Raw genomic sequence first — 25,998 nt, 5'->3', positions numbered from 1 at the left:
ATGAGGAAGAGAATGTCAGTCTTTACAGACTGTTAAAACCCAACTTCTGGACCTTTAAAAATATTCACTATAGCTTGAGTTAGAATTAGTATTCAGAGACAGTTTGCTGCAGAAAAGGTAAAGTTACATTGATATTTTTGTGAAATATATTACAAGTATATTAAATAGCATATATTCTTTGAGACAAGACAGACTGCAAATTGTATAGTACTAAGCACACTACCAGTGCACATACAAATGACAGAATGGTCCCAGGGCTCCATGGGGCTCATTCAGCAAGTCTATGGTATGCAAAAGCAGAAGGTGATAATCCTAGCTTTGCCCCTGCAGAGTTATATCATGCACATGACACCCTATGCACCCTCTGTTGGTGCATAATTGCTTTATAACAAATTCAGCAGAAAAAAAAATAGTTACAGTGGAAAAACATGTATCTTTAATTGAAGTGACGAATCACTGATCACTACAGTAGCACCTGATCCCTATTAATGTCTCACTTGACATTAGGCATTGAAATAACCCTTTGGTCTGGACTTGGTCTCCAGAGACTGGGTCAGATCTTGCACCAAAGATGCTTTTGTTATTCCATTATAGCCACACAATCTTAAAAATTATGTCTGTTGTGGAGAAACTATTCCCATTGTTGGGGCAATAGATTTTGCTCACACTCCGTGTACTACTTCAACTTTATAACAGCAGTGTCAAGATTGACAACAGAAATTTAACAGAGATTAAAAAAAAAAAAAAAAGTTAAATGAAACTATTTGTTTGCTGAGTTCTGAATGTTCACGGTGCATATTAATCCTGCTTTTACATTTTTTCCTGCAACCTTAAGACTGTTATTCCTATTAATAGGAAAACTGTGTCAAGCACTTTTTTACTTCAGCAGTTACAGGTTCAGGAATTAAATGTTGCAAGATACAGAATAAGAATCTTACATTAAGTATTACTGGATGATTATTGCACAAATAGCAGCCATCAGTCCTAGAAGTTACTACTTCGTCTTCTACTAGAGATTCCAGCTCACCACACTTGGATGGATCAATGAATGTGTGAGAACACTTCTGCACTGCAGTCACGTGTCATAGCTTCCAGCAGTGGTTCAAACTAACATGGCTGACTCTATACTGAAGCAGATGAGTATTCACAAAATTTATTCAACCACTTCTGCTGCAGAGGATGATGAATTCCATGAGAGAGAGAAGGTAACAACTTGGACGAGCACAGCTGTTTCAGCAATGTTTTTCTGACTGGTGCCTTAGCACAAAATGCAAAGATTAAAATCGCTAGGCATGAAAAAAAACCTGAGCTCCAAAGGTGGGAATTTCTGAAGACTGGGCCTGATCACAATGGAAATATCAATGAAGATTAAGTAGGTGACAGTGTGTCTCTCAATAATTTAAAATGAAGTTGAAAGCTATTCAAAACTAGCTGGCATTGCTTCAATGAAAGAAGCCATTTCACGTATGCTTGCCAGTTGGTGGTTCAGTCAGAAACTCAGTTAGGATACAAAGTATATATGACAAAGCATTTATATGAAAATATATTCTGCCATTAACTTAGCAGTCAAGTTAAAAAGTAGAACAGTTCTTGCAACAAAAGTCTTATGTTCTGCTTTCCCACACATTCAAATGGTAGCTACATACAGCATGCATTAATTTGCATTAACAGCATAGAAAACAGCTTAATATTGGATTAAGCTTTTTTATGATATCTACAGGACTTTAACTATAAAAACACAATTGATATGATTAAGATCTTAAAACACTGCATAGTTTTACCTCCATGTGAGCTAGCAGTTTCTGCCTATTCTGTAATAAACTGATGCTATTATAGAAAAGACAGATTTCTCAGCACACTGTAATGCAAGACCATCATTGCACACTGCTCACCACAGCAATTTTGTAGATAGTTATTTTAGCAGATTTCCTGCTATGATCACTTGTTTACTACTTTAAAAGAACAAAAAGAATACCAGTGACTGAAGTAGTAAACTAGAAGTATCAGAGAATACTTGAGAGAAATCCTGCCTTTCCTCATAAAGCATCCTTACCAGATGCAGCAAATTGACTTTATAACCCATAGTATCCCTCTATGGTGGTTAATAGTTGGATCCAGCAAGCAGTGGTTCTTGTCCAAAGGCCATAAAGCAGCAGTTACAGACACACATAATGGAAACTCTCCCTATGGTGCAGCTTCTCTGCAGTTTCAAATGGCACCATCAGTAGGCACCAAAGTCTTTAAGGATCTGGGCAATAATAGTGACTCGAAGCTGAGAACCCTAAACAACACACTGTCTCTCTTCCATTAAAGAAGTAGTTTTAAAAGAAAAATGTCTTACAGAAAGAAAGCAAAACCTGACTACTGTGTAATAGTCTTCACAACTTAGCTAGAGCAGTATCACCCTCCCCACCAATCTCTGAGCAAAAACTCAAAACCTGGACCATGCCTTTAGCTAATTGGTTCCTTTGAAGTTTTTTCTTTCATTTAAAAAACCAACAAATACTGGCTGATCCCCAAACACAAGTTATTTGTCTTAATAAAAATTTAGTCACAAACACAGGCCTTAAGCCTCAATATTTGACCATATATTTCAATTTTCATGTATGATACAAATTTCAGAGGCAAGAAATTTTCCTAATTGCTACAAATAAAATGTTATATTTCTGTCCTAGCAATTCTAAGTGAATTTTCTGAGCTCTTCACTTGGGAACAGAGGCAAAAATCTTTATACATTTACAAAGCTGCCAGTCCTTTTTCAGGATACAAGTGACATTTAGAAATTTGCTACCTAAGAACTGTTGATGATAACTGATGTCTATATTATTTAATTGTGAGCCTGGGTTGCATAATTAGGATACTGAGATTATGTAAAGCAACAAATCTAAAGAACAAAATGTAATACCATTAAAATGAAAGGCTTATAGGTCAGTAGATGCCTTATCTGTACACACATATGATATCTGAAGTATGTTTGATTTTCATAAGACTGGAAATAAAATTTTGCTGGAGTTCTACATCAAAAACCATCTTAAGTATGTAAGGCAGTTTCCAGTGTAATACTAATTCAGTGGGTTTGCATAAGTGAAGACAGTTTAAAGAAGCAGTTAGCATCTACAATGAGCTACCTTCTAATAGGAAGACTGCTTGTTTTCGAAAAATCTTCACCAGAGTATCATCCAATTCAATTTCCTGTAGCTTAGAAATGAGCTGCTCCTCATTTCGACAAATCTTCTCTTGTGCATACAAGCCATCTGGCATTATTCGTTGCTGTCCCAGCCCTATCAATGCTACTTCCGCAGCCAACGTTAAATAAGATTCCCCTTCTTCTAAGAACTTGTGTGCAGGCAGGTGCTGGTACTCCAGAGATTTGCATTGCCCCACATTCTCTATAAAGGGTGACACAAAGAACAATACATCAGGAAATCATTCTAATCCATAATCTGCCTACAATGCCACATTTACAAATGCTTTCTCTGTCAGTATTCATTTAAAAAAATGATTTAAATTACCAGCACAATTTCAAGATCCAATGATCCAAGCTACCTGATCCAATTCCACAAATACACAAAATAATTACGTTTTAAAAAGTCCACTCAAGTAAAAATAAAAGTTTTCATTTTATACTGCGTGATTTGGAGAAAGGTTTTGTATTAACAAGGCCAGAATAGGAAGATTTATTTCATTTTTTTTCCCTACCCATTTCTTTAGCTCCTTAAAGCTTTGGTGCTGTATAAGTGGAAAGGGAAGGTGCTTATACACCTGCATAGATTTCAGTTGAAGCTATTGGGATTGTACAAATATAGTAGGCCTGGGAACTCCACAACTTCATGCTCTTTTATTTGTTACAGCTGTATTTATGATGAACTTGTATGACTTTTATGACTTTTATTAAAACTATAAGTGCTACTTTTAGTAAAGATTACTTGTAAATTCCACACAGACCAAGCCATGAAGTGCTTTAAAGAGTACCACTGATTCATTTGGCACTTCACAGATGCCAAAATGCTATTCCAACCTCTAGCATTTTACAGTCCAGTTTGTGAACAAAAAGTTGTAATGTACAGATGTAAGGAGAAGAACAGCTGCAGCAAATGAGAAGGCAGAATGCATTTGGTAGATTGCATATGCATTTGTAGGGGGAATTTACTTTTTAACACATGCTACTTTTATTTCATGGGATTGTTGTGTTGGTTTTTTTCTAATTGCAAAGAATCTGATTTCTTTTAATTAAAAAGTTCTTCCAGAATTGGTGGATATGGGATGAGAAGATTATTGAAGAAAATCTAACTGAATAAAATTAGTTTTGAGGCAAAGCCCCAAGAAGACTGGGGATGTGCATATAAAAGAGTTGTAGGTAAAGGGATTGAGTTTCTGACCACACAGAAGATGATAAGAAACTACCACAGAGGTGGAAAGGGACTGAGAATAAGGAATAAATCAGTTACGCTCCTGGGAAGCAAATACTGAAGTTAAAATGGGCATCCCCATCCTATCCTAAATCATGTATCAATATTGCAACACTATTTTCTAATATCCCACATATGTTATAAATGTTAAGTGTTTTGTCATCAATTTGAATTATTATGTACACTTGTAGCTAGGAAGTCAAATAAAATCCTGAACTCCATAGGAGAAGTGCCATCAGCAGATCAAGGGAGGTGATCCTTCTCCTCTGCTGAGCACTGGTGAGCCCACACCTGGAGTCCTGTGTCCAGTACTGGGCTGCCCATAGACATACTCGAGCAGATCCAGTGAGGGGCCAAAAAGATTATTAAAGGACTGGAGTATCTCCCATATAAGAAACTGAGACATCTGGGATTGTTTAGCCTGGAAAAGGCTCAGGAGAATCTTACCAAAATGCATAAATATCTGATGAGAGAATGTAAAGAAGACAGAGCCAGATTCTTCTCAATGGTATCCTGTGGCAGGACAAAAGGCCATGGGCACAAACTGAAATACATCTGAGTATATGAAAACACTTTTTTACTGTGAGGATGGTCAAACACTACAAGAGGTCACCCAGAGAGGTTGTACGGTATTAATTCTTGGAGTTATTCAAAACCCAACTGGACACAGTCCTGGGCAACCTGCTGTAGGTGACCCTGCTCTGAGCAGAGGAGGCGGACAATCTCCAGAGGAGCCTTCCAATCTCAACAACTCTGTGATTTCCTATAATTTCTCAAAAAGAGAACAGAGCAATGTGGAGAGGGTTGCTGCTATAAAGTCTTATTCAGTTTTATTTTGAGCGTGACATACAGAATTGTCTTCAAGGATGAGTAACTGGTAATTTTCGAAGTGCTTTCATATAACTTATAACAAAATTCTACTTTAAACATGTTCTCTCCCTCATATTTTCTTAGGGAATGCAAATGTGAGTTCTATAAAGACACTGGCTTTGAAGTTAATTCCAAAAGGCAAAATGCCTCCAGTTAGTGAAGACTTAGAGAAGATTGCTCCCTTTGCATGGCCTTACCTGTGAAGTCTGAGAATCCATGGAAGCTCTCATCATCCATCCTGCAGGCTTCCATCAGGCTACTGAAGAGGGTGCCAATTGGATCCAAAGGGTGTCCCACCCAACCTTCAAGATTCGTTATTGAGGTTACTCCTTTGTGGAGAAGTTCTGTGACAGAAAAGATGGAGGGAGGGAAAGAGAGTGCATGTTAGCCCCTCAAAACATTTATAGAAGTAAAACTGATTAAAATGCTCTCAGTACAGAATTCAAAGTATTTCCAGTAGCTTCTGCTTAGAAGGAGAAAATAGTATCTTTCAGGGTGAATTCATTGACTTTTGTGAATATGTTAAGAGGAAAAAAACAATGGACAAAGGCCAAACATTTAGAGCACTAGCAAAGTGCATTATGGGTCAAAAATTTCAATTGCAGTACCTTTTGAAATCTCTTACTTGATATCAGTTACTCTTCTGAAAATGTCTGCTGAAAAATTATAGTAAAGAATTTTGTTGGAAAATATTCACAACCGTTTCCTCACTCAAAAGACACAGCACCATTTCTACATTTTATGTGAATCTGATGACATGGAAATAAATTAAATATTCTAAAGTGTTCCATTTTAATAAATAAAATATGAGCTTATCTTGCATCTAAAAAAAAAAAGGATAAAGTGTTGAAATGAAGTATGAGAAAAAATTGTCCTTTAAGCACATCTTTTACTGTTTTTTGTAGCCCTCACCCATCAATCAGTTACAACATGAAAAAATTGTTTAGCGCAATGAACACTCAATTTTTAGCATAATATTAGTTAACAGCTATAGAAACTGCTCACAGGGAAAGGAACTTAACAGATGTATTGAATGTCTAGATACTGCATTAGCAACTGGGAATGAAAAGGAGGAGTACTACGACCAGCACACTTGCAGCAGATTCTTCATACCTGTCAGTGGTACATACATATATACACACACTGATATAGCCCCCTGCCTTCACACCTCCCCAGTCTGAGAAGCTGGAAAACATGAAAAGCTTTTAAGAGAGCACATGCTAAGGAAAGATATATTATATGATAATAAGACTGAGAAAAAATCTCCTAAGTAATAATACAAAGTGCTTTTAAATTTTGTTCAAATCTAAGATCCACAACAGTGCTCAAAACTTCTTCCTTGGGTACTGTGAAAAAGAAATTGAGGCACATTAAGAACTGCCAGATTATGTTTTTTTCAGTCAGATGTCTACATCTTGTCTTCAATTTCTAAATGATCATTTCTGGGAAAACACCTGCACATGCACTTGAAAAATTTACATACATGACTTCACACCGGTATTTTTGCCTACAATGCATGAGGATACACATAGTTAAGAAGAGCAACAAAGATCTAAAATAAAATTTCAGTGAAAGGTAGCCAAGAATGTAATTTCAGTTTTTCCATGTGCACACAAAGTCATCTCTTTCTTCTTCCACTACCTCTTTGAACTTCTGACAAAGTTCAGTGCAGGATTAATTTTGGTAGAATGATCCTTCAAAAAATAGGGATAGTGCTCAGAAGAACACCACAGAACATTTTATAACACCAGTGTTTCAAAAATCTCATTTTCAGCAATGTGAATCCATTGAAGCTTTAAGCATCATAAGAGACTTTTGGAACAAACTGCCAAATTTGATTAATTTCTGTAGGGCAGACTTTTACCTTTTTGTTATCCTCAATGTCAACTTTAGGCTTCTACCTCAGAAATATATAGCTCTGCTAAATTATACATCAGAGGGAAATATTATTTTAAATACCTGATGTGCTAAATGTAAAGCTCTGTTTAAAAACCTATAAATTACACAGGATGAATATTTACACTGTGTAACCAAAAACCCTGATTGGGATAAAGGCCCCATCATGTCAGACGTATTGCAGAAGGTAGAACAGAACGCTTGCCCTGCAGAGCTCACAACCCAGCTTAAAAAAACCCTCCATCATGCAAAATGTGACATTACCACTATGATCATTTGCATGTCTTTTGCTTTAGTTTCAAAAGGAGTTTTCTCATGCAAAGTCCCAGTCCGGTGTTATTGTCACCTCATCATGTCCTTTGCCCTTCTCTCTTCCCAACATTTACCTTTCTTCTGAGCCTGGAACATTTCCATCTGTTTCTGCTGCTGCCTTCTTAGCGTATTAACAATAGCTATTGCTAGCCTCAGTGCTTCTCGTGGGTATCCATGAGATCGTAATGCGTCCACCCTCGCACAGGCTGTAGGAACATGTTCTAAAATGGAGAAAATAATTGAGGAACAACAATACTTTCATGTCTGCAATGGCCTGTTTTGCTAGGTTATGCAAAAGGACTTGTTTGTTTTCTTTGTCTTGTTTTTAAAACTATGCAAGAGAGACTTAAAGGACTACTACTGAGCCTGCATTTCAAGGGAGTTTCTGTTCTTTTTGTCAAGCTTTTAATTCATCTCCCCACCATCCCCCCAGAATAATGCCATAGAAACTGAACAAAGCAGTAAGTCATTGAAACATCTTTCGGTTTAGCCACTTACCATGCCAGAGGGGCCACCCGTGAGAGTCAAAGAGTGAGTTTTCAGTGTCATCATGGCAACAGTAGTTGGTGTATAGGTCACTGCTGATAATGTGCTGTAAGTGGCTGTCCTGCCAGTGCAGATCGCATGCCTCTATGGCTCGAGTGAACACAGTCCGATGCGGCCTGTTCGATGAATCTGTCATTTTCACAAGTTCAGAAAGCTGCATCAGCTTTTACTCATATGTGAATCAGTCATTCACAGTATTCTTGTCTTTTGCCTGTTCACCAACTCCCAACTGACGGCAGCCTGCCTTGCTCCCCTCCGCAAGGAGCAGACTGCAGATGATATTTCACATCCTATTACCCAACAGCTCAAAGTGTGTGCCATTCACTTTGTGTTCAGAGGAATCTAAAAATCAGCATAGCTAATGCTAAATAGGACTTTGCAAAGGGAACAGCTAGAGATGAAGGGCATTAAACAGCATGTACAGAACTCCCCTAAAAACTAACTATAAAGCATATGGCACACAGCTACTAAAACATCCCCAGCTTCTCTCCTTCTCAGATTCAGGGACAGATAAACATCACATGAAAGATTTTTAGTAGTTCTCTTTGAGAAATGATGTTAATTTTGAGCACCCGTATAATTTTTTTGTCATAAACATATACAAATACTGCAAAGGAAGTGAGGTATTGAGGACATGAGACTGACAAAATCCTTACTGGACATCTTCTTACAGCAAAAGCCCTCTATCGACATGGCACTGTGTAAATGAATATTGAAATGCCACGTCAGAGTTGCCACTACCCTGCACGAGATCCAGAAAACAAAACACCTCTGTAGGAAGTTATATGTTGAATGAACTTCTGTCTCCAGCTAGCTGGAAGATTTAAAAATGAATCAAGTCTACTTCCTTCAGAGGTAATCTTAGAATCATAGAATCATTTCAGTCGGAAGACAGCCTCAGGATCATCCAGTCCAACCATAACCCAACCTAACTCTAGCACTAAACCATGTCCCTAAGAACCTCATCTAAATGCCTTCTAAACACTTCCAGGGATGGTGATTCAACCACTTCCCTGGGCAGCCTGTTCCAAAGTCTGATAACCCTTTCTGTGAAGAATTTTTCCCTAATAGGCAATCTAAAGGATTCCCTGGCATGACTTGAGGCCATTTCTTCTTGTCCTATCACTTGCTACTCGGGAGAAGAGCCCAACACCCTCCATGCTACAACCCTCTTTTCAGGTAGTTGTAGACAGCAATAAGGTCTCCCCTCAGCCTCCTTTTCTGAAGGCTAAACAGTTCCAGCTCCCTCAGCCGCTCCTCATAAGACTTGTGCTCCAGGCCCCTCACCAGCCTCGTCACATTTTCTGCACTCTCTCTAGTACTTCAATCACAGAATCACAGAATCACAGAATCGACTGGGTTGGAAAAGACCTCAGAGATCATAGAGTCCAACCCTTGGTCCAACTCTAGTCTGTTTACTAGATCATGGCACTAAGTGCCATGTCCAACCTCACTTTAAAAACCTCCAGGGACAGCGAGTCCACCACCTCCCTGGGCAGGCCGTTCCAATGCCTGACCACTCTCTCTGTAAAGAATTTCTTCCTAATATCCAGCCTAAATTTCCCCTGGCAGAGTTTAAGCCCATGCCCCCTTGTCCTATTGCTGACTGCCTGGGAGAAGAGATCAATCTCCACCTGGCTATAACTTCCCTTCAGATAGTTATAGAGAGTGATGAGGTCACCTCTAAGCCTACTCTTCTCCAGACTAAACAACCCCAGCTCCCTCAGCCTCTCCCCATAGGTCTTGTGCTCAAGTCCCTTCACCAGTCTTGTTGCTCTTCTCTGGACCCGCTCCAGCACTTCAATGTCTTTCCTGAACTGAGAGGCCCAGAACTGAACACAGTACTCCAGGTGTGGCCTCACCAATGCAGAGTACAGGGGAAGGATCACTTCCCTTGTCCTGCTGACCACGCTATTTTTGATACAGGACAGGATTCCATTGGCCTTCTTGGCCACCTGGGCACACTGATGGCTCATGTTGAGCTTCCTGTCAATTAGTACCCCCAGGTCCCTTTCTGTCTGACTGCTCTCCAGCCACTTTGCACCCAGCCTGGAGCGCTGCAGGGGGTTGTTGTGACCAAAGTGCAGCACCCGGCACTTGGCCTTATTGAACTTCATCCCATTGGAATCAGCCCACTTTTCCAGTCTATCCAGATCCCTCTGCAGAGCCCTCCTGCCTTCCAGCAGGTTGACACACCCTCCCAACTTGGTGTCATCAGCAAATTTGCTGATGATGGTCTCAATCCCCTCATCTAAATCGTCAATAAAGATGTTAAACAGGACTGGACCCAACACTGACCCCTGGGGAACACCACTAGTGACTGGCCGCCAGCTAGATGCAGCCCCATTCACCAGCACTCTCTGGGCCTGGCCCTCCAGCCAGTTCTTAACTCAGCGTAGAGTGCACTTGTCCAAGCCACGGGCTACCAGCTTTTGCAGGAGTATATTATGGGAGACAGTGTCAACGGCCTTGCTGAAGTCCAGATAGACCACATCCACGGCTTTCCCCTCATCCACCAGGTGAGTCACCTGATCCTAAAAGGAGATCAGGTTGGTCAGACAGGACCTGCCCCTCCTAAACCCATGCTGGCTGGGTCTGATCCCTTGTCCATCCTGAAGGTGCTGTGTGATTCCATTCAGGATGATCTGCTCCATAACCCTGCCAGGCACCGAGGTCAGGCTGACAGGCCTGTAGTTACCAGGGTCAGCTTTGCAGTCCTTTTTGTGGACTGGGGTAACATTGGCCAATTTCCAATCATATGGGACCTCCCCAGTGAGCCAGGACTGTTGGAAGATGATGGAGAGTGGCTTGGCAAGTTCTTCTGCCAGTTCCCTCATCACCCTAGGATGGATCCCATCTGGTCCCATAGACTTGTGAGGATCCAGATGGCTCAGTAAATCACCAACTATTTCCTCCTGGAATACAAGGGGCCTGTTTGGCTTCCTATCTGTGTCAACCACCTCCAGAGGCCAGTTGTCCTGAGGGCCACCTGTCTTTCTGGTAAAAACTGAGGCAAAGTAGGTATTAAGTACTTCAGCTTTCTCCTCCTCTTTGTTAACTATATTTCCCTCAAAGTCCAACAGAGAATGGAGGTTTTCCTTGCCCCTTCTTTTGTTATTAACATATTTAAAGAAGGACTTTTTATTATCCCTGACAGAATGTCCTTCTTATGATGAGAGGCACAAAACTGAATACAGTATTCAAGGTGTGGCCTCACCAGTGATGAGTACAGTGGCACAATCACTTCTCTAGTCCTGCTGGCCACACTATTCCTGATATAAACCAGGATGCTGTTGGCCTTTCTGGTCACCTGGGCACACTGCTGGCTCATGTTCAGCTGGCTGTCATTCAGCACCCCCAGATCCCTTTCTGCCAGGCAGCTTTCCAGTCACTCTTCCCCGAGTCTGTAGCATTGCCTGGGGTTGTTATGACCCAAGTGCAGGACACAGCACTTGGCCTTGTTAAACCTCATACAATTGGTCTCAGCCCAATGATCCAGCCATTCCAGAACCCTCTGTATGGCCTTCCTACCCTCCAGCAGGTCAACACTCCCTCCCAATTTGGTGTCATCTGCAAACTTACTAAGGGTGCACTCAATCCCTTCATCCAGATCATTGATAGAGATTAAACAGAACTGGCCCCAATACAAGAAAAATAAACAAGGAAAACCCATCTAAGCCCAAACCTGCCACTTCCCACAAGCATTTAATTTTAACTTTATCATAATTATATGAAATATGCATCAAAATACCGAGGGCTTTGAGGATTATGAGTTTGTGTGGTTTGCTGTTCCTGGTAAATATGTTGCATTTTCCTCAGTTATTAGCAAAGTAGCAATATCTTTGCTTGAAGATGACTGGAAAAGGCTTCTGTCAGATTTGATAATCACATTTCAGAAAGTATGATAATGAGTAAGAAAAGACACCTTCTCCAAGAAGGCAGCATTGCCTCTGCACACATCGATATGTCAGTGCAGACTGCACAACACAGCATATCCCACAGAGAGCTGCTTCCATTTCTTACTCAGTTTAATGCAATTACAACAGATCTACGTTTAAGTATCAAAGGCTTTGTAACTGCAAACAAAATTTAAACCCCAACACCAGAAGGTATATAAGATTATAGTCAAGCAAAGAAACAACAGACTTTTACATGACATATTTCAGGGACATCCAATTTTCATGTAACAAATATTTAGAAGGACTAAGTGAAAAGTTAGAAGACCTAACTATTAATAAACACAAATACTTGCTTTGAAAACACTGCATCCCCAGCACAAAAACGAAACCAAAACAACACAAAACAACAAACAAGCAAAAAATCCAAACCAATGGGAAAAAATCCCAAAACAAACCCCAAAACACTATTTAGACTTTCTGCAAGGACAGTATTAGTGAAAATAAATTTGGCTGGTCAATCCTCAACAAGAAAGTTACTTGTCCCAAGAAAGAGTGCTGAATTCTGCAAGTTTAGAATATAAAAGACAGAGGCTATATTATATGTTGCAATCAGTGCAACATATTTAGGCTCACCTTGGTTAGCATTTGCACCCTGAGGCAAAGTATTAGTTAAATTGGGCAACTCATTTCCATCTTCCCAGGGACAAACATCCACACTGTTCCATTTTTTCAGCTGTTTTAGCCAACTGGCCTTCTGCTCCAACTTGCAGTGGGGATTGAAGACTATACACATCCACAGAGCACCTGATTTAAAAAAAAAAAAAAAAGATAAATTAGGTTTTCTATTAAAAATGCAGCAGGCAGTGACTAATTGCAAACTTCTACACTGTAACACTTTTTCTCCCCTTGAAGGCTACACTGCTTGTTTCCCAGCTATGCCTAAAACCAGGCAGACTGAATTCCTGATGCAGAATCTTGGAGCTGGTGTGGCAGTTTAAAGACTGTGCCAAGCCAGCCTTCTCAATTAAAAGGTATTAAGTGGGTCTTTTGTATTAGAAAATCCATAGTTCACAATGCATGGTCCATCAGGAACATCAGTCAAAAGCAAACAAGAATTCATATAAGGTTACAACAGGAAATTACCTAAGTACATTAGTAAGATGGATTTTGTAAACGTATACTTTCACACTCAAAACCCAGCAGAAGCACTACTGATCATATAACTCATTCCCAAATACATCTGGACCTCAGAGATCCAGTAAACACTGGTTTTGTGCAGTCTAATAGGAATAAGATATTTTTACTGCTACTAGTTCAGTAATTTGGTTACACTAGAAAATTCGTTTTACATTTTCTGTTTATGGAGCTCAAAGGGAAAGCTAATTCGAACTGACATTTCATATATACCATCACTTGAGAATCTGTTCCCTGACACTATATAGCAGGGTAGGTATAAATACATCAGGGTCTCTAGCAGCACTTTTTAAAAGGAAAGCTGTCTCTTCATCAACGTGAACTGTGACAGAAGCATGAAGACATCTGAAAGCATTGTTTAGCAACAGTTCACTTGCTCATTAAGAACATGCCTTATATACTACAAGAGATTTAAAGAATATGCTTAAACTATGAAATCTTCATTACAGGCTGAAAAAAAAAAAAAGAAAAAAATGAAAAATGCACCTGGTTCTTCCAAGATAATAAAATTCTCATATTCAAGTATTATTTTGCTAACTAAGAATGCAAAATGGATACCCAGAGCACAGATCATCACATTGCATTCATTCCTGACGTAACTCAGTATGTACATATGCCATAGCACAGGAACCAGTGGAAACAGAGCTTGATCCTTGTTGTGGTTTAACTCCAGCTAGCAATTAAAACCACAATAGCCCCTTGCTCACTCTCCCCCAATCCCTCAAGTAGGGGAGAGAATCAAAAGGGAAGGGATAAACTTGTATGTCGAGATAGAAACAGTTTAATGAAATAACAAGGTAATAATAATACACTACTACTAATATATAAAACAGAAATGGAATATAAAATAAGTGATACTCAATGAAATTCCTCACAAACGCCATCTGTGCTGAGCAGCCAGTCCCAGGAACAGAGCACCATGGGACTGAACAGCTGATCCCGGGAACAGAGCAAAAAGGACAAAAAAGCAGAAAGGCCCAAAGGCAAATTAACAATAACTGAACTAATGGAACTCCCAGATGGAACTCAAACGGAATGGAGCTGAACTGAAATGAATCTAACGAGCTAGAAAAAACAATTCCAATTATATATGAAGCATGACGCTAATGGTATGGAATATCTCATTGATCAGCCTGGATGTCAGTCAAGGACTGCCTCATTTGTGCCCCCCTTGCTAGCTGCTTTGCACCGGACGATAGAGAGCTCAGAAAGACCTTGGTCTCCCAGACAACAACCAAGATATCAGTAAGTTCTTGTCAGAGGGTGTAGGGAGTAAGTTGTAAGAGGGTGTAGGGAGGCAACTAGGAAAGCTAAGGCCTCCTTAGAATTAAACCTGGCGAGAGGGGTCAAGGACAACAGGAAGAGCTTTTTCCAATATGTGGCAGATAAAACTAACACCAGAGGCAATGTAGGCCCACTGAGGAATGGGGTGGGTGCCCTGGTGACAGAAGATACAGAGAAGGCAGAGTTACTAAATACCTTCTTTATCTCAGTCTACTCTGCGGGAGGCTGTCCTGAGGAGTCCCGTACCGCTGAGGCCCCAGAGGAAGGCAGGACAATGGAGGAGTTTGCCTTGGTTGATGAGGACTGGGTTAGGGAGCAGTTAGGCAATCTGGACATTCATAAATCCATGGGTCCAGATGAGATGCACCCGTGGGTGCTGAGGGAGCTGGCTGAGGTCATTGCTGGACCGCTCTCCATCATCTTTGCCAAGTCTTGGGAAATGGGAGAGGTGCCTGAGGACTGGAGGAAAGCAAATGTCACTCCAGTCTTCAAAAAGGGCAAGAAGGAGGACCCGGGTAGCTATAGACCGGTCAGCCTCACCTCCATCCCCGGGAAACTGATGGAACGACTTCTCCTTGGTGCCACCTCAAGGCATATGAGGGATAAGAGGATCATTAGGGGCAGTCAACATGGCTTCACCAAGAGGGAGTCATGCTTGACCAACCTCATTGACTTTTATGAGGACATAACAAGATGGATGGATGATGGCAGAGCAGTGGACGTGGTCTACCTTGAACTGAGTAAGGTATTTGACACAGTCTCCCACAGCATCCTCACAGCTAAAGTGAGGGAGTGCGGTCTGGATGATCGGGTAGTGAGGTGGACTGAGAACTGGCTGAAGGGAAGAAGCCAGAGAGTCGTGGTCAATGGGGCAGAGTCCAGTTGAGGCCTGTATCAAGTGGAGTGCCTCAGGGATCACTACTGGGGCCTGTATTATTCAATATATTCATCAGTAATTTGGACGAGGGAGTATAGTGTACTGTCAGCAAGTTTGCTGATGACACCAAGCTGGAAGGAGTGACTGACACGCCAGAAGGCTGTGGTGCCATCCAGAGACCTGGATAGGCTGGAGAGTTGGGCGGGGAAAAATTTAATGAAATATAACAAGGGAAAGTGTAGAGCCTTACATCTGGGCAGGAACAACCCCAGGTTCCAGTATAAGTTGGGGAATGACCTATTAGAGAGCAGCGTAGGGAAAAGGGACCTGGAGGTCTTGGTGGACAGCAGGATGACCATGAGCCAGCACTGTGCCCTTGTGGCCAGGAAGGCCAATAGCATCCTGGGGCGTATTAGAACGGGGGTGGTTAGTAGGTTGAGAAAGTTTCTCCTGCCCCTCTACTCTGCCTTGGTGAGACCACACCTGGAATATGGTGTTCAGTTCTGGGCCCCTCAGTTCCAGAAGGACAGGGAATTGCTGGAGAGAGTCCAGCACAGGGCAACGAAGATGATGAAGGGAGTGGAGCATCTCCCTTATGAGGAAAGACTGAGGGAGCTGCGTCTCTTTAACTTAGAGAAGAGGAGACTGAGGGGTGACCTCATTAATGTTTACAGATATATAAAGGGTGAGTGTCACAAGGATGGAGCCAGGCTCTTCTCGGTGATAACCAATGATAGGACATGGGGCAACGGGTACAAACTGGATCACAAAAGGTTCCACTTAAATTTGAGAAGAAACTTCTTCTCAGTGAGAGTGACAGAACACTGGAACAGGCTGCCCAGGGAGGTTGTGGAGTCTCCTACTCTGAAGATATTCAAAACCTTCCTGGACGCCTTCCTGTGTAACCTCATCTAGGTGTTCTTGCTCCAGCAGGGGGATTGGACTGGATGAGCTTTCGAGGTCCCTTCCAATCCCTAACATTCTGTGATTCTGTGATTCTGTGAAGTTCTTATGTTTCCTTGATTCCAACTCAAAAAGCACTGGAATGTTACTTGAAGAAAAACTTTAATTCTATCCAAGGGTGCTATCTTATTATTCTCAAACTAAATCCAAACAATGACCATGCTAGCTACAAAGAAGTTTCTAACTGCACCAAGGAAACCAAGTCCATTTCAGTCAAACCAGCCCAATCCTTAAGGTTGCAAGTCTGCTGCTATTCAAGCTGACAGAGAATGGGGAAGTAATATCAAAGAAATCTGTAAACCACAACAAAATAAGATATGGTAGAGTGGAGAACACCAGGGAGACACTACACTAATGCAGGTGATTACTGCAGAGTAGTTACAGTAGAGCAGACTGTTTTCTTGTGGTTTTTTGTTCGTGGTGGGTTTTGGGTTTTGTTTTTGGGTTCTTTAGACACACTGTTCAACATGCTTCACTCCCTAGAGTCAAATTATAGAATCATAGAATTGTTTGGGTTGGAAGGGACCTTCAAAGGTCATCTAGTCCAACCCCTCTGCAATAAGCAGGGATTTCTTCAAACTAAGTCATTTTGCTTGGAGCCCCATCCAGCCATGCCTTGAATGTCTCCAGAGATGGGGCATCTACAGCCTCTCTGGGCAACCTGTTCCAGTGTTTCATCACCCTCATAATAAAAAAATTCTTCCTTATATCTAGTCTGAATATACCCTCTTTCAGCTTAAAACCGTTACCCCTTGTCCTATCACTACTGGCCCTGCTAAAAAATTTTGTCCCTCTCTCATAAGCCCCTGAAAGGCCACAAAAAGCTCTCCTCAGAGCCTTCTCTACTCCAGGCTAAACAGCTCCATCTCTTTCAGCCTTTCCTCATAGGAGAGGTGTTCCAGCCTCCTGGTCATTTTTGTGGCCCTCCTCTGGACCCTCTCCAACAGGTCCATGTCTTTCCTGTACTGAGGATTACAGAGCTGGACGCGGTACTCCAGGTAGGGTCTCACAAGAGCAGAGTAGAGGGGCAGAATCACCTCCCTCAACCTGCTGGCCACACTGTTATTTATGCAGCCCAGGATATGGTTTTCTTTTTGGTCTGTGAGTGCACATTGCCAGCTCATGTCCAGTTTTTCATCCACCAGTAACCCCCAACTCCTTCTCCACAGGGCTGCTCTCAATCCCTTCATCCCCCAACCTGTACTGATAGCAGGGGTTGCCCTGAGCCAGGTTCAGGACCTTGCCCTTGGCCTTGTTGAACCTCATGAGTTTCACACGAGCATACTTCTCTAGCTTGTCCTGATCCCTCTGAATGGCATTATAACTGGCTCTTATTATTAAGCTTCAATGCATTCAGCACTGCCCAAGACAAAAGGACTGTATTTCTTGCAACATACAAAACAAAACAGAAGATGGGGCATATTGGAAAGCCTTGAAGAATAGTTATCTTGGACTTATTTATTTTCAAAATCAAATATTACTTTGGGCACTGAGGAGACACTGTACCTCTCAGCATCTAAAAAATAAAAAGCCAATTTAATACTTTTTAACCAGATTCCCAGTGTTTTCCAACTGAAGCAAAAGCAAAGTGGAATATCTTAACCACATGTGGCAAGTATCTCAATGATCCAGAAAGGTAGAATGCACACTAGTGATTACATCATGCCCTTACAAAATGAGTGGTCTTTTCTTTTTCTGCATCTCAGAAACACCACTAGAAGCAAAGGAATTCACTTGTTTTCTTCAGAAGCTCCACTATGCATGCAGTACATCTAAGAGGCAGGAAAGGGAAGAGATATCCCAAGGTACCAAAATCCTTTAAAAACTTCTTTGGTTTAAAGAGGAAAACTATGTCAAGCATAACTACATTGTTAGCAGTGGCTGTCTAAGAAATCCATGCTATTTTTATGCAAATGAAGCACAAGGACAAGTGTATTTCTAATAAACCCCACACAAACCACTTAAAGAGCCTCAGGCTCAGATCCTGTAGCACTACAAAGGCTACCATCTGGGAAAAGGAAGCATAATGCCAATGATCCCACACTCTTCAGCCTATTTGGGTTTCAAGTCTTTCTGTGTATGTGTGTGATCGCCCCCTCAGTGCGTGTGCATTTGCCTGTATTTATTTCTTCCTCCTCCCCACGTGCCTTCCCCCTCCCCTGACATCTGCTCTATTCTGTGTCTTTCAATTAATTGGTTCCTGTCCGGCTCCTAGCGCTGAAAAGTCTGAGGAAAGTGTTCACTTGTGCCCCCATTGCCCCACATGCCAACTGGAAGGAGCCCAGAGGATATTCTTCCTATTTCATTCTGATGCTGCTCAGTGGAAGCCCTCATGAGCTGGCCCTTAAATATCACCACCAACCTGAAAGCTTACACTGGCCTCAAACAAGATTATCTGTTTTCTGCCTAATGGCTCCTATATGGGGAAACTGCTGATCATGCTTACCTTTTACTACAGGTAAGGCTTATGGAAAAATGAAGGGCTGCTACTTGCAATTAATTTGTGGGGAACATATTTAAATCCATTTCTAGTGACTTCAGCCTAGAACCTGCTGTTTGCAACAGCCTATATTTTTGAGTTTCCCAAAATACATTCCTGGCAATATGAACAAATGACTCATTAAACTGAAAAAAAAAAAAAAAAAGAAACAATCAGAGAATGTGTTTGTGTTTACATATTTGCTTTTTCCAACACCACTTACTTCTTCCTGTCTCACTTTGCCCAGGCACCAGATAACTCTTCACACTGGATCTCAGAAGGCTAACACACTCCCCCAGACTAAAACAGAAGTAAAGTTCTCATTTGGATCCTTTGACTGTGATGCACAGTGGCAAAATATCACAAACCGATACGCATTTTTTTTTTCCCCTAGAAGATAACTGGAAGACAAGTTATGCTGTGACTGCAATTTGATATTAATTTCACAATGGAATGAATATTAGAACTGTTATATTGCAGTGAGGAACTGCTTATTTTGGTTCAACAATAATCGTTTTGACCTGGAAAAAGCCAGCTTTGCCAAAACAGACCTTTATACCTTACTGCTTTATACAATTGTTGAGTATTGATAAGGATCATGGCTGAAAACATTGTGACCAAACTAGTTCAGCCAGAAGACACGTTCAGAGCAGGGGGAACTGCGATCTACACATCAACGATGAGCTAACGAGCCACAGATCAGGCCAGCTGACCGACAGGAGATGGAGGATGTGCTGGAGGGCACATAGCCCCATCTCCTGATATGCCCAGCTCGGCAAACAAAGGGGAAAAGTTGAGACCCTTTTAACATGGCCCGGGGCTTGTAGAAACTTGTTCATCTTTTGCAATCATCCCTTTCCCCTGATTTCTGCATGACACAAGAGGCAAAGCGGAGACCCCTCAACGTGGCCCAGGACTTGTCCAGACTTGTCCCTCTTTCGCAATCACCACTTCCCCCCCTCCCACTTTCCTCTACTCTGGAAGTTATAAAAAGCTCATCTAAAACAGCACGGTTTTAGGGAATACTAGTCTCATCTAAGGGCCTGTCCAGTTTCATCAAGGGAATAACAGCTCGGCCTCATCGAGGGAATACCAGCACCCTGAAGACCCTGACTCTGAACCAGACATCGGAGGACACTGCGCTCCTGACCCCGGCATCCTCGCTGTGGAACATCGAGGACATACATCATCGTACAAGTCCTGCTATCCACACTGTGGGGCCGTAAGGGACTGGATCCCTCACTCATTTCTTTTTTCCTTTCTCTCTGCTCTTTCCTTCTCTCCTTTTTCCTATACCCCCATTTCTTTGTCTCTCCTTCTGTATAGATATATATTACTCTCTTTCTCTCTCTCTTATACCTTAGTTTTCCTTCCCTCTCTACCACTCTCTTTCCCGTTTGAACACCATCTTTAAGCTCTGCTGTTGATTTCTGGTTAAACTTCATATTATAGCTACTGATGGCTGCCAATACACCGCTCGTAGTAGGACTTTCGCTGTTAATGTGTTGATAAGTTCTGTTATACTTTTGCCAAGTCACCATTCACTGTAACCAATATTCCAACAAGTACTTTTAGTAAAACTCACAATTGAATTGGACCCTGGAGGTGACTGTCTGTCATTCACTTCACATAACCGCGCAGAATGAACCCATAGTTAACTCACACCTGGTCTCATCTGTTGAGTCAGGGTGCGTGTCGCGTCTAGAGTTAACTCATCCCTCATCCCACCTGTTGGGATCAGACAACAATGCATGCATACCTTGTATATACAAGGGGAACATCAGTACTTTTGTATTTCTCAGTAGACATCCATACCCCTGAATTCATGAGGGAGAAAGGAGCAACATGCCTTTACACTGATTAGGATTTAAACATGCAAATTCAGTCACTATAAAAGGAGGTGGTGTAATAATTACACATCTTATGTATGCATGTATTCATGAAGCCAAAGTAAGTGCAAGGAATGTATACATACTCTCCCAAGAGATTAAGCATTGCTCAGTTTTCATAAATCCCAGTTTTGGGAGGGTGGTGGTAGAAATTAGTTATAGTGGTGGCTGGTATGAGTGAAGATCCAGCATACAATTATGTTTGACTGATTACAGTCTTCCCAAGACTGCTTTTCCTAGAAATATTATGCTATCTTGTCAGGGCTGCTGTGTAGCAACCCTGGTTTGGATCAGCTTTTCCACATTTACTATACCTGTGCAATCAGTGGTTGAAACTTGGCCTTTGCCTTGGAATTTTATGTTTAATATACTTAAAATCAGTCAATTCATTTGCAAAATTAAAATATGCAAGAAACTGATGCACGTTTTGATGTCTTTGCTCTTCCCATTAGTGCACATCTCTTTCTTAAAAAACTAAAAACCCAAAAGCTACCAAGTTAGCAACATTTGATTATTTCAAAGAAAGCAGAGCCAGGTAATCAAGATCATTCCCTTTGTGCAACAGACAAGTCAGCTTCAGCACTTGCTGCACACTTGCTGCTGTGCCCCGTTTGACCCTAATGAATTCTATTACAAAAGTATAATTTTCCAGCATTGGAAGTGCCAGAATAGTAACAATAACAGGAGACGGAACTTATGACTCCTTTAAAATGGAAGCGTTAGTAAAGGATTTTAAAGTGGTTTACATCTGTTTTTTAAACACATACTTTCACTGGGACAGTCACTTGGAAACCTCAAAGAAGGTAGTGTATGATATTTATCGCTTCTCAACAAGCAGCACTAGTGCCTTCAGAATGACTGGCAAAGCCCCCTGGCCACTCCAGGAATGGAGAGACCTCCATTAGAACGAACCATAATCACAAGTCCCACTGGAGAATGCTCCAATTAAACAGTTGATTTTATGGAACAGAGAAGATAGACAAAGCACTTCAGTGATGTTCTCGATAAGAACCCCAAGGAAAAATACTCTCAGCATTCAGTTGGATCCAAGTTGCAATTTTATTAATAAAAATAATTCCTTAATGCACTCTGGTTTCTCTATGCAGCCTTCAGAAAAAAAGGGTGCTGTGTTTCTTGTAGAACAGAATGTTTCATTTTGCTCTAATTCATTCTGTTACTGACTTGACAAGTGCTTCATGCTGATTGTACTGTGTATGATAGCATAATCACTCCCCCGTGCATTTCACACCAGCTGGCTGATTAATGCAATAGATTACCTGAGCACTGGTGGCAAGAGAGAATCATTGCCCTTCTTCACACTAAACTTGGAATGTGTATTAAAGAGAGTGAAGGTGTAACCCAGGAACAAAAAAAAAGTGTCTAATTTCTTGTTTCCCTTTCTCTCTTGCTGCACATCTCTGCTCCAAGGGTTAAAGACACACTTCTATTCAGCTGAAAGGAAATAGGTATTTACATTTTGAGATTCTATTCTAAGCTATCATCAACTATGTGCTCTAATCTGCGCATGTCAAGTAACAAAAAAATCCTGCTCCCATCTTCATACATTTTCAAGTTTTAACACAATGGAAAAAGGAACTAAACAACCATTTCTGTCATTTTGTACAAGCCCGTTGTTCTGGGTTATGCTTTTTTTCATTTTGTTTTTAAAACTGCCACATCTTTGCAGACACTCTGCCATTTGACCAAAGGGTTTCATAGAAGAGGAGAAATTTGCTTGAAAGGTGCAGTTTACAGTATCATAGACTGAGACTACAATCTCATGTCCCTAAGAGAGCATTTAGGTATCTGTCACATGTCCATTTGATGTCCCTCTATGCACTTATAGTACCCTATCATCTAATCACCATAGCAAGGCATGGGCTAATAGTCTACAAAGCTAGGGGAAAACATAAAGCGCCTGCAAATTAATCTCACTGCACAAAACTATTTGTTCACAGTCAAATGAAGAGAAAACATTGCTAATACTAGCACAAATAATACAAAAATACTCCTTTATGAATAACTAAACATGATTCTTCACAATTTTAAGTAGTTGCTAGCATTTACAGCTAGGTGGTGAACAGAAAGTATGCTCCTGCCCAAAAGAGATACTAGATATTTTATCAAATATTTTAACTGATAATACACTCTTAGCAGTCACAGTCCCTTTTCAGAAACTTTAACAATTTTCAGAATAAAAGTTAATGTGGCTACTAAATATAAATACACGACTCAACCTCTAAATCTGTCATAGAAATGAATGAATTCATCTCAGTTCATTTTCTTAGGAAGCCGTAAAATTAGAAAGTTTGAGAAGTTTGTCAAACTAAACAAGATATTCCTAAAAGAAAGGGATGAAAATACATATCGTTTTTTAAGAGTGAATCAAGTGCAAACACTCCCTTTTATGGTGGGAAAGGTCAGGAAAATAGTATGATTGCCATAATTATGTTCACAAAAGGTAAAAAACCCACTATAAATGGCCAGAAGAACACATTCTGATTGCCTAGTCTGAATCTCTTCATACTCTAAGATTTCCTGAGTTAATATTGTCTTCAAGTCCAAAAGCGATGGTTGAGTTTTTACAAAACATAGCATACTCCAATTTTTAAGATTTCTAATACAAGAATCTAGCACAGCTCCCGGTTAGCTGATCTACTGCTTGGCTACCATGACTCAAAATTCTAAGCTAATTTCAAAAGTTTTCTAGTTAAATTTGTCCAGGTCCAATTACAATTTTCAGCTACCTTTTGCTTGATTGGTAGAAGTGTCTTCACTATCAAGTTTTTAGTCTATGTATGTCTCTCAAATCATGAAGATCATCCTCCTTTATTGTGCATGACAGGCCTGAGTAGACTGAGATTCTTGCATTTCTCACTTTAGATTAATTTTCCAATTTTTCAGTTATTTTCCTAGTATCCATTCAAAACAGAAAACTGGAAAATATCACAAGGCTAGATTGCTGGACCACAGAAATTAGTGAAGATTCAGTAATTCCTCTCCATAGATCTATTCTCTTTACCTCTGGTATTTAGTAGAAGTGGTATCAGAAAATTAAATGGCAGCTTAACGTTATTGAAGTATTAAAAATAGAGGAAGGAAAAAAATAACGGTAAGTACCAGTTTGGGCTCACAGTAAAACTGACCTTAATCTTGTAAGTCATACCTCTACAGTTAGGGTCAGAATGATTTTTGTACCAGCTCTAATACAAAATAATTTTTTAGAACATTGTGCTGGTTTGACTGAAAGCAAGTTAATTTTCTTCATGCAGTTAGAAACTTTTCTTTTTTGTAGCTAGCACAGTCGTTTGGCTTTAGTCTGAGAACAAGAAGATAGCACGCCAGGACAGAATTAATGTTTTTCTTCAAGTAACTTTCCAGTGTTTTTGAGTTGAAACAAAGAACTTACTAATATCTTAGTTGTTGTCTGGGAGCCAAGGTCTTTCTAAGCTCTTTACCTTCAGGTAGAAAGCAGCTAGCAAGGGGGGCACAGATGGGACAGATCTTGCCTAACATCCAGGCTGATCTATGAGATATTCCATACCATTAGCACCATGCTTCATATTGAATAAGAGTCAGGTTTTCTGGCTAGAGATGGAGACCTGTTCCAGTTCTATTCCATTTCAGTTGAGTTCCACTTTAGTTTGGCCTTTTGACAGTCTGCCATCTTGCAGTGGGCCTCTAGGCCTTTCAGCCTTTTTGACTTTTTCTCTCTCTACCCCTGGGATTGGCTGTTGGGGACCAGGGTGCTCTCTTCCCAGAGTGGATAGACTTCATATGAAAATGCATTGAGTATCTTTTATTTTATACTCTATTTTCCATTATATTTATATTAGTATTATTAGTAGTATATTAGTATTTTGTTATTTTAAAAAACTGTGTTTATCTCAGTTCACAAGTTTACCCCTTCCCTTTCAATTATCTCCCCTATTTGGGGGTGGGGGCAAGTGAGCGAGTGGCTATTGTGGTTTAGATTGCTAGCTCGAGTTAAACCACGACAAACATTTTAGAACATTTATAAGTAAAACAGTTCAACAGCTTAGGCATAAAAAGTTCAAAAACTGTTTTAATGTGGGCATTTGAAGAAATTTGGCTCCTACCATAAAAGTGCTTTCCATCCAACTGTACTAAATGGAAACTCAAACTTTCTGTATGGCATTAAAAATAAACCCCTCAAACTATGCTTATAGATGAAAGGTAATTATTTTCACCATTATTACTCAAATCCAATAAATGCAGTTTAACCACAGGAAAGAAGACCCTCTTGAAAACAGCTCCCTTTACTGCCATACTCCAGCCTCATATACCTTCAATTTCAAATACCATTATGGCACATGCCAATAATCTTCTACTGTTTGTAATGAAGGAGGAAGGAAATCATCCTCAAAAAAGATGGACAGAACCCATCTTTGTACAGCAGCAGCCTGGCTTCATTCATCAGGGAAATGAACTTAACAGCAACAACTGAAACACTCCAGGGCCATGACAGCAGTTCTTTAAAGTTGTCATCCATAACTCAGGCCTTAGAGCAGCAAAACTGTCTTGTATATGCTAACTCAGAAGTACTGTTAATTCAGTGCCTCCAATAGCATAAATCATTCAACTACACTGACATATATTAAAAGTTTATTTTGTGAAAAAGATGAAACCTTAAGTGCATGAACTGAAGGCACACGTTTTGTAACTGTATGGCAATCATGGCAGCTAAGACTAAGCAAACTGAGAGTAAGAAAAGGATTATCAATTAAGCAAAGACAGTCTACTGGATATGACATAGTTGTAGACACAAGTCCTATCACTTGCTACTTGGGAGAATAGACCAACACCATCCATGCTGCAATCTCCTTTCAGGTAGTTGTAGAGAGCGATAAGGTCTCCCCTTAGCCTCCTTTTCTCAAGGCTAAACAGCCCCAGCTCCCTCAGCTGCTCCTCATAAGACTTGTGCTCCAGACCCTTCGCCAGCCTCATCACCCTCCTCTGCACTCTCTCCAGCACCTTAATGTCTTCCTTGAAGCAAGTGGCCCAAAACTGAACACAGTATTCAAGGTGTGGCCTCACCAGCACTGAGTACAGGGGGACAATCACTTCCCTATTTCTGCTGGCCACACTATTCTTGAAACAAGCCGGGATGCTGTTGGCCTTTTTGGCCACCTGGGCACACTGCTGGCTCATGCTCAGCCGGCTGTCAATCAACACCCCCAGCTCCTTTTCTGCCAGGCAGCTTTCCAGCCATCTTCCCCAAGACTATAGAATTGCATGGGGTTGTTGTGACCCAAGTGCAGGACCCAGCAATTAGCTTTGTTGGATCTCATACAACTGCTCTCAGGCCAATGATCCAGCCGGTCCAGATCCCTCTGTAGAGCCTTCCTAAACTCAAACA

At 40.9% G+C, this 25,998-nt stretch overlaps 1 protein-coding gene across 1 annotated transcript in view; it reads right to left on the bottom strand.

Moving 5' to 3' along the window:
- The window catches only part of LOC308051486 (zinc finger SWIM domain-containing protein 6-like), a 200,057-nt gene that overhangs the window by 8,898 nt on the left and 165,161 nt on the right, over positions 1-25,998 (bottom strand). Inside the window, exons 5-9 of the mRNA XM_080364367.1 lie at positions 12,566-12,736; positions 7,986-8,162; positions 7,562-7,708; positions 5,477-5,623; positions 3,129-3,389 (exon numbers count right to left, since the gene is read on the bottom strand). Of these exons, the coding sequence (XP_080220493.1) occupies positions 3,129-3,389; positions 5,477-5,623; positions 7,562-7,708; positions 7,986-8,162; positions 12,566-12,736 (903 nt within the window). The remainder of the gene's footprint in view (positions 1-3,128; positions 3,390-5,476; positions 5,624-7,561; positions 7,709-7,985; positions 8,163-12,565; positions 12,737-25,998) is intronic.

The sequence above is a fragment of the Nesoenas mayeri genome, assembly GCF_963082525.1.
Source record: "Nesoenas mayeri genome assembly, contig: SUPER_W_unloc_1, whole genome shotgun sequence".
Classification (NCBI taxonomy): Eukaryota; Metazoa; Chordata; class Aves; order Columbiformes; family Columbidae; genus Nesoenas; species Nesoenas mayeri.
The sequence above is the reverse complement of the archived record's forward strand: the minus strand, read 5'-3'. Positions and strand labels throughout refer to the sequence as shown.